At 41.3% G+C, this 9,648-nt stretch overlaps 1 protein-coding gene across 1 annotated transcript; it reads right to left on the bottom strand.

Annotated features, from left to right (window-relative positions):
- Positions 1–587: 587 nt before the first annotated feature.
- LOC149381359 (Pseudouridine synthase family protein) lies at positions 588–2,922 on the bottom strand. The gene is made up of 3 exons (XM_089600891.1): positions 2,552–2,922; positions 1,797–2,138; positions 588–1,224 (listed from the first exon to the last, which is right to left on the bottom strand). The coding sequence occupies exons 1-3, from the start codon at positions 2,814–2,816 to the stop codon at positions 923–925; spliced, it is 909 nt and encodes a 302-aa protein (XP_089457017.1). The 5' UTR covers positions 2,817–2,922; the 3' UTR covers positions 588–922.
- Between the last annotated feature and the right edge of the window lie 6,726 nt (positions 2,923–9,648).

Below are 9,648 nucleotides of genomic sequence, written 5' to 3' on the forward strand. Positions count from 1 at the left end.
TTAATTCCATTAAAGCTCATTACTTGGCTAATAACAACCATATAAACTCTTTTTTTTTTTTATCCATCATGGTCAAATACAAAACTGATTGCAATCATTCAGGACAAAATGGTAGCATTAACTTTCATATCTACGATAATTTTTTATTTTATTTCCAAAATAATTAAGGAGTTATTTGCGGAATTAAATTTCAAGAAGTGGATTTTGTAATAAAAAAAATAAAGATTACCCCAAGCTCAGTCCAGACGCGGCACGATCGGATGGATGACGGCGGACTTAAGTTTTCCTGAGCAATTGACCCTCTAAAAAAAAATTGGGACTCTTGGGAATATCATTTTAAACGCATATATATACCCTAACATATACCAACAAAATTTTCATATTTTCAGTCAAGCAACGGATTGACGGAAGGAGACTGTTAGTTGAGGAGGGGCATCGTAAGTAACAATATTTCAGGGATCAAAAAGCAAAGAATTACAAATTTTTAGACCAAAATGCAAAATAAATCTATGAAACAAAAACAAATTGAGAGGGGGCATAGGCGGTAATGGGGGCACAGATCATGTTTGAACTTTCAAAGACTTGGCTTGAATAACATTTATTATTTTATTTTTTTAAATTTTTTTTACGTTGCTAAACAAAGCAATGCTAATTCATTGTCAAGGTCAAACTATCTAAGCTATAAATGAACACTCTATAGAGCACTAAACATGAGCAAACTTGATAGCTCAAAGTGAAACTGGAACGAACAATATAAACAAAGCCAATCGCCGTTAAGCTCGAGTTTAGCTCCACTTCTGGAACTTCTTGTTCACAGTTTGGCTCAATAGCCATCTTGAACTCTACCTTTTATGAATGAAAACCCAGGCTTGTTTCACAATGCTCTTGTTGTACTTCCTGAACTGAACAAGTAAAACATAACTTATTTCTGCTCTGCTTGCCTTGCCCAGCAAGGCAATGGAGCCGAAAGAGCGAGTGAAACCCCGGTGACGGGGTGTACAAGTGACAATGTCTCGGCGTGCAATTGATGGCCTTCAAAATCGGGTGCGCCACCGTATTTCACGTCCCCTCTAATGGAGATCCCCAGATACTGGCAATGCAGCCGGATTTGGTGCGTTCTTCCGCTTCTTGGCCGAGCCCTCACCATAACTACCACGTCTTCCTCCTTATCTCCCTCTCTACCCACAAATACCGAACTCTCCTCCACCACTAAAACCTCACCTCCTGACAAAGCCGGAGACGTAAAACAAACTTAAGAGGGTCAAATATCATAAAAAATAAATTAAGGGAAATGGTATCAATTAGTAGTAACTTTGATACTTTGGACTAAAATAGTAGCAACTATGTTTTTAGACACTTTTATTAGTAAAAATAGACTTATATATCTACAATTATTGTTAATTGTAGATTCGTAAGTCTACAGTTTATGACAACTGTATACTTTCATGACTATATTTACGAGTAAAAGTGTCCAAAACATAATTGCTACTATTTTGGTCCAAAATTATCAAAATTACTACTAATTGAGACCATTTCCCATAAATTTAAGAGTAGCCAACATGTAAATTTATACACTTTTTTTAGAATAATTTGAACAAAGGAAATACTAAATTTAATATAAAAATATACCGCTGTGGACAAACAGAAAATTAGCCAAGTTTCATGTTCTATAGTGAACAAGCCACTTTAGTATACTAGATTGTACAAATTGTGAACAAGCCCTTTTAGTAGTTCTCTAACAATTCCGAAATCTTGACTGATTTGCAAAAACATGAGCACAATTAAACAAAACCTACCTCGTCCGTCCCCGCCTCGCTCGACTCCGTTCACGGACACCACTTCGAACTCCGTTTCCATGTCTCTGACGGCGGACCCGCCCGGGAGCGATCGTCCGACGTCGGACGCGGCGTAGACTCGCCAGGCCCCGAATTTGGACCGCCCGTGGCCGGACTTGAGGGTGATTTTGTCCCATCCCGGGGCAGCGGGCCCCGAGCACGAGGCCACGTAGGCCTTGGAGACCTCGCGAGCCGTGAACGCCTTCACGAGCTTCGCGGCCACCTTGTGGGACTTTGTCACAATCATCACTCCGCTCGTGTCTCGGTCCAGCCGGTTCGCTAGATGGACCTCCGGTTCAATCCCTGAATCTCCGCCCCAAAAATTAAAGCAACTCAACTTTCATTTCGCATTCCGTTTACGATCAGAAAACGGAACTACACTCTGAATAATTAGACATCTATAGAGATTACTCAGAGAAATATTTCAGGTTAAATTAGTTCATTTTAAGAAAATACACTTCTACTCGCTCTACTGAGGTAAAAAAAAAAAAAAAGATTAAACTTTTAAGGGCATACGTGACGTATAAGCAAATTCAAGGAGATCGATTTTGTTGATGATCCAGGTTTATAGTTGCACTTGCATATATCAATTTTCAACAATCTTGGAATAAAAGTTTGACATTGTTTTAGGTTTAGGGCGGTAAAATAAAACTCAAAACACAAAAGTAAAAAAAAAAAATAAAGAAAGATAAAATGAGAATGTAGAAAGAGTTGACCTGAGTCAGAGAGAGCTTTCCGTACCGATTCAAGGACGGCCTCGCAATAAATCCCTTGAGGCTTGTTTACCGCAACAAGCCATTCGTCTTCGTGTATAAAGTCGGCTCTGGAAATTACGAAAAGGCCCGATTTTGAAGACGAAGTCATTGCTCTGCTGAGCTCCATGGCCTTCGAGATCGGTGGCAGGGGCGGTGAGAGCGGCTTTGGGTAATTTTGAAGGTTCGGTGGGGCATTTTGGGAAGCCAGGTGATTTGGGTCTGACATGGCGTTGCAGAGAGGCTGAAATTTTGACGCGCGGGGTTTCGTTAGGGTTTTGGTGGGAAGAAGAGGATTAGGTGAAAAGAATTTTCCCAATGGAATTGATGACGTCATTTGCAGTAATAGTGTGTCATAGAGATGGTCAACCGTTAATCCAATTTAACCAATTTAAGACCAAAATTCATTAATTATTTATAGTTTTAAAACTATAGTTTGTGTTTGGTAGATAACTCAAACTGTTTTTTGTTTTCTGTTTTCTAATTTTTGTAGTTGTACTGAAAAACTGTTTTGTAGTTGTTTTCAAAAAGCTGTTTCGTACAAATTTCATTTTTGTTTTTGAGAAAGTGAAAAAACTGAAAAAAGTTTTTGGTAAAAGTTGTTTGGTATAACTCTTTCTCTCTCATTTTGTTTTCATTTTTCACATAATAGAAACAGCACATAGATATCAGTCTTTGAATTTGTAATCCTCCATCTCCATGGACCATGGTCTCTTCTCTTTTACAAACCAAAAACAGTGAGACCCGTCCAAATACAAATCGATAAAATATTGATATAATTAGACTTCAGATACCAGTTATGAACATAGATATTTACATTAAAATGTAAAGATGTATTTAAACAAACAAACAAGGGATCTCATAGGAAATAGGCTTGGAGCAGCAGAGGAGAGAGGAAGAGCGGTACCGCGAGCTCGAGGAATTACAAAGATAGAAAGAGGAGGCGATGCAGAGGAAGAAGCAAGAGGAAGAGTAAGAGCGCCTGAACCAGATCAAGCTCCTCGGTAAGAACGAAGGAGAAGGGGTTTTCGGAGACGGTGGCAGGCTCGTCGGCCTCGCCGGAGATGTTTTCGGGGATGGGTCCGGCGGCGGCGCAGAGGATTGTGCGGCAAGTGTATCACTCGAATCGGTCGGCCATTGAATCAGTGGAGACTGAGTTGTCAGTGTTATTGTTAGAGAGAGCGAGCGAAGAAAAAGAGTTTATAAAAGAGAAAACACCAAAAAGTAGTTTTCTATTTTTGTTCACAACAAGTAAAAACAACTTGAAAAATTTTCAAATTAAAAAATGCGAGTTATAAAACAAACAGCTTTTTATTTTATTTGACTTTACTATTTGAACTGCAAAAGTAGAAAACAGTTTTCAAGATGACAACCAAACACGGCCATAATTATTTATTTACAAACTTATCAATAAATAATTGTATATATGGACAAACAAAAAATTGGTGTTTATTGATAAACGATAATTTCGAAATTAAAAGCATTTAGAGAATTTTGGTTAATTTTTTTTAAATGATCATAATTTTAAAATTATCCTTAAAATTTTACCCATGAACACCCATAAACAATATTAAAAACTCGTATCCATTTAACTTTTCATTCATCATGGATTCTCCGTCGATATTCGATTTACGTGTCTTTACTTATTTTATAATATATGAATGTGTTAATTTTACTATGGTAGTATACCAATGTTTGTATTTATTAGTAATTAAACAACTTCATTTATACAAACGTCACTCGAATTTTTATTAGACTATTAATAATGACTGTTCCATCGTTGTTTTCATATTCTGAAAATGACACATCAAGGAAAAAAAAAACGACACAAGAACACGCTTGGGGCCAAAGGCCGAAAGTCAAGCTAAGAGCGAATTGAACACCTAGCCCAAGTCACGCAGCGAAGTGTCCGCCTTTTATACCTCTTGCCTGGGCTAGAAACAAAAGTTTAGGGCACTTGGACCTCTCCTCTTGGATAGAACCAAGAGTCTCGCTAATAAGTGCAATTCATTCACACTATCAATACCTTTTGAGCAAAAAAAAAAAATGAGACTTGTTCTTACGTGTTTGATGTTCTTTTGTAGTTTCTAGTGGAATATCAAATTTTTTAGCTAAAAGGAGCATTTGGAGCTTAATAGAGCTAATAGGAGGCATTGTAGAGACATTTCAGACGTCATTGTACAACTGGAGAGCAAAAAGGAGGCACGGCGCGCTGCACCATGAAGACATGCACAAAAGAAGAGAAATCAGATAAATGTGTAATGGACACGCGGCAACAAGAAAAAATATGTGGCCCGTCGTGCGCCTCACCACTCGGCTGGACGCGGCATGCAGAAGATTGGTGCGCCACACCAACTCGTAGAAATTAAGTTGCGTGTCGCGCCAATTCGCAATTTTACCTTGTTTCTCAACTATTTTGTGTAATTTTGACTATTGGATCATATCCAGAGATCCATAATTTGAACATGACACGTTAGATTCTTAGAGCTAATTTGAGTTTTGAGATTGAAGTAGGACGAATTGAAGGAACTTAAAACTTTTGGACACAAGAAGAAGAAGAAGCACGAGAGGAGTTTGTGACAACTCCCTCCAATCTTATTTGCTTTAGTTTGAACTCTATTGTCTTGTTAAATTTATTTTACCTTTTGTTGACCTGTAAAATTAGTACAACAATATCTCACGAAAATACACAGACTCCGAGTACAAGGGCTCCGAGTACAGAGATGATTTAGGCAAGACTTTCTCTTTATACAGACGAATCTAATACAAGAGAGCAGTGTTTTCTAGAGGTTTCAAGTGAAAGAAAGTGTGTGAAAAAGTTCGTGCTTAGTTCTGTGCTGCGGCTTCTATTTATACTTGTCTGGTGTGGCCTCGCGGTCGTGTCTTTGACGGTTATTCTGGGGAACGTGGGGTGATCAGTCCCACGTTCTGGACAGTTTTGGGTAACTGCCTCTTACCTCTCACTGAGGTGGACGGTTAATACTCTTCGTATGGTTCCTGAACCGTCAAGGTGTGCGTTTTAGAGTTTGAAACATGTTTTCTATTGATTTTGACTAGTCTTTGGCCCACGTTCTTCTCTTCTCTCCGAAGTTCTGATCGGTGGGTTTCGTTCTTAACTTATGAACGGTTCGTTCCTTTTCAATGGATGGCCCTTAGGTTTACTTAACCTGAGCTCGGTGCTGGATTCTTCTCGCTGCTCGGGAGTCCGACTATCCTGCTCGGAGTCTGACTAATTTATCCCGTAACAGCTGCCCTCCAGTTTCTTAGTATTAACTATTTCGGTTTAATTCGTGACCGTGTTCATCTTTGCTTATTTGTCTCGGGATGTTCCGAGTAGAATTCTGCATTCTTCTCTTTTTTGCAGGACATCGTACGACGTCGTTTGTCTTTTGGTATTGCTGAACCGTGGCGTCCTTTGCTTCGACGGTCAGATGTGTTTGGCTTATTGGACAAGCTTAATCATCGCCGTTCATGTGGTCTTTATATAAGGCCTCTTCTCAACTCTCGGTTTCATTTTGCTTTTTTCTTCTAAATTTTTGCTTCGGAGCGTTCTCGGCTTGATCTGCTTATTCAGACTGTGCTCTTAGCTTTCTCGCTTTTTGCTCGGATCTTCCGACCTTCAATTTCGCGGGTAAGGCTTTTTTTATCATTGATCAGATACATTTTTGAGATCATTATTCGGTGATCTGTATTTTCCTTTATTTCTCGTATTCGGACCCTTCGGACTTTAGGGATCTTAGTCTCTCACATTCCTTAGGGCTATGGGAGGACTTGCGCGTCCTGATATGAGTTTTGACTCCCGCGTCGTTCGACGGTCGGAGCCTGATCCTGATAGTGTTATCTTGTCGGATGGATCCTCATTTCCTTTCCTCAGGAGTCGTGTTTGGTACCATGTTCCAGAGATAGGATGGGACCGCCCTGTAATGGCTTTCGATGAATCATGCGTGTATCCCAGTCCTGAGTCCGAGGGGGTTGATAACGAGAAAAAGATTTTTGACTCGTCTTCCCTGTCGTGTAGGGATACCATGGTTGTGGAGATATCGTCTTCGTCCGCTTCTTCGAGGGAGAGCGGGTCGGAGTCTCGTGATTCAACGAGCCTATCTCTTTCGCATGACCGAGGATAGGGTTCTTCTCAAGGCATTCCGGGTCCGAGTGGGAGGACATTTGGGGTCGATCTCCCAGAGGAACAGGACGAGGCCTTGGTCTTTGAACGGAAAGAGGGCCAATTTTCGGCTAAGGTTTGGACTTCTCGGGTTACCGAGAAATATATACAAGAGCTGAGGGAGGAGTTTGAGATAGCTGAAGGCATTATTATCTCGGCATCATTAGAACATGAGAGAGCCGATCAGCCTCCTGCCGGGAAGACAGCGTTCAATAAGGCTATTTTGAACGTGATCGGAGGGTTGCCAATGCATCCTCTCATTTCCCAATTCGTTTCTGACTTGGGCTGTTCCCCTACTCAGCTCGCCCCCAACGTGTATAAGATTTTTGTTGGGATGGCCGTGTTATGGGCGAAAGTCTATGATCGCCCTGTCACTTTGCAAGATTTTTCGCAGTATTACTCGTTTAAGTCGGCTCCAGGGCAGCATGATTACTATTATGCTAGGGCCAATGATGACCAGTCTAAGGTGGTTACCCGCCTTCCGACCAGCCAGAAGAATTGGAAAGACTATTTCTTTTGGGTTGAAGGGAACGCTTCTTATGAGAGGTGCCCCATACGAGCTTCGTTTTCGGAACTGGGTGTGACTCTAGTTCAGAATTCTTATTTGATGAACTGGGGCCAGGTTTTCGTTGTGGTTTCCTCACATGTTTTCTGTTTGGTTCCAGGTTCCCTTCCACAATATCCCGAGGACGAGCGACCACTCCATTCAGAGATCTTCGATATTTCGGAGGCTGATCGGTCGACATTTGTGTTGTCGGACCCAGACCTGCTCGACCAATATTATTATTACCCCTATTCGAGTGAGTGTTCTATTTGTCCCTTATCGACTTGCATATGTTCTAGTCTTTTCTCATTTTCATTTTTGTTTCTTAACAGAGATTGCCCAGATGGCGAAAAAGAAATCCGCTCCCGAGCTGATCCCTCCCAATCCGAAACGTGTCAAAACTTCCAAGGCTTCGGCTGCCAGCAAGCGGACGGCCTTGTCTACTTCGAAGGTTTCGGAGCCTCCGAGCTCTTCTCCGGTGAAAAGCCTGGCCGAACCTTCTTCTGCCTCTGACCCTCTGGCTCCGGTTGTTACCTTCCTTCACGAGCGTTTTCCCGCCGAGAAGGTTCAGGAGGTTCTCAAGTTCGAGCCTTTAGAGCGGCTTAACCAGGCCACCGACTTGGTGGTTTCGGTATGTTTTTACTCATCTAATCGGCATCTTTCCCTTTCTTGACAACTTGTTGTGGCTGACCTTTTGATCATCACAGAGCTTTGTCAGCATGACCGGTCTTGTCGGACTGCTAGGCTCCGAGCTCACCTCTTTGAGACAACGGAATGATCGATTCCTCAAGGAGAGAGATGCTGCCAGGGACGAGACAGCCAAGGTTCGGTCAGAGCTAAATCGGAAGTTCCGAGCAGATCTTGAGGCTGCTCGCTTAGCGGCGGTGGAAGAGTACAAAGCTTCCGAGGACTATCGCAACATGCGCGATGATCTCTACACCGCTGGAATGACCGAGGCTGTTCGGCTCCTTGGTCCGAAGAATCCTACTCTGGATGCGACGGACCTCGATCTCGACTCGGAGTCAAGGGCTAGCGATGATTTGGGCGGAGGAGGCGACCAGGATTAGGATTTTTATTTTATTTTTTCTTTTCACTTTCTATTTTCAGCTAACCGCTTGGGTTTTGAACAATTGATCCGTGGTCGGATCTTTATTATGTAATTTTTGTTAACCCGCTCGGGTTTTGAACAATTGATCCTTGGTCGGATCTTTATTTCATGTTAATTTATCTGTGTTTCTGACTTCGGCAAAAAAGTAAAAAGTATTTCTGAATTTTGGCAAAGTAAAGTATAACTAGGTATATTTTAAATTTTAAGTTTTCTAAACAACTGTTTGCTAGTTAACCAGCCGCCCAGTTTACTTTGTTGAAATTATAAAAACAATGTGACTTAACTCCGAGTAGAGAAACGAAAGATAAATAATTTCTAGAAATCATAAGTACGTGCGACCAAGCCGCTTTTTTAAATTGTAAACACAACACATGCGACCAAGCCGCTTTTTTAAATTGTAAACACAATACATGCGACCAAGCCGCTTTTTGAAAGTTTAACAGATAAAAAAAAAAAAACTTAAACGTAAAATCGGCGAAAGTGCTCAGCATTCCAGGGGTTTTTCTCCATATCGCCGCTCAACTGTTGTAGTCGGTAGGCCCCATTTCCGAAGTCTTCTCGGATGATGTAGGGTCCTTCCCAGTTTGCGTTGAAGACCCCTTCCTGGTGGATTTTTGTGTGGAGAAAAACTCTTCTGAGGACTTTGTCGCCGACTTTGAATGATCTTGGTCGGACCTTCCTGTTGAAATACCGAGTAACTTTTTGCTGGTTAGCTAGATTTCTTAATCTGGCTTTTTCTCTTTTTTCTTCTAACAGGTCTAGGTTAATTTTTAGAATGTCGTTGTTTACCTCTGTTGAGTAATTTTCTCTCCTTACTGTTGGTATTAAGACGTCGGTCGGTATGGCCGCGTCGGAACCGTATGCGAGGGAGAAAGACGTTTTGCCAGTTGAGGAGTGCTCGGTGGTTCTGTATGACCAGAGAACTTCTTGGAGCATATCCACCCACTCTGACTTTTGCTCGCCTAATTTTGTTTTCAAGCCATGTTTTATTGTCTTGTTGACTGCTTCCACCAGGCCGTTGGACTGTGGTCTGACTGGAGTAGAAAAAACCTTGTTAATGCCATATTTTTCGCAAAAACTTTTGAAAGAATCGCAGTCGAACTGAGTTCCGTGGTCGGATACTATTTTGATTGGTATTCCAAACCGAGTAATAATATTCTTCTATACAAATTTCTCAATTGCATGTGCTGTTATTTTATTTAAGGGCTCGGCTTCAACCCATTTTGAAAAGTAGTCGATGGCTACAA

Source organism: Urtica dioica, chromosome 11, assembly GCF_054948205.1.
Source record: "Urtica dioica subsp. dioica isolate 48M chromosome 11, U.dioica_male_clone48M_v1_H2, whole genome shotgun sequence".
NCBI classification, from domain to species: domain Eukaryota; kingdom Viridiplantae; phylum Streptophyta; class Magnoliopsida; order Rosales; family Urticaceae; genus Urtica; species Urtica dioica.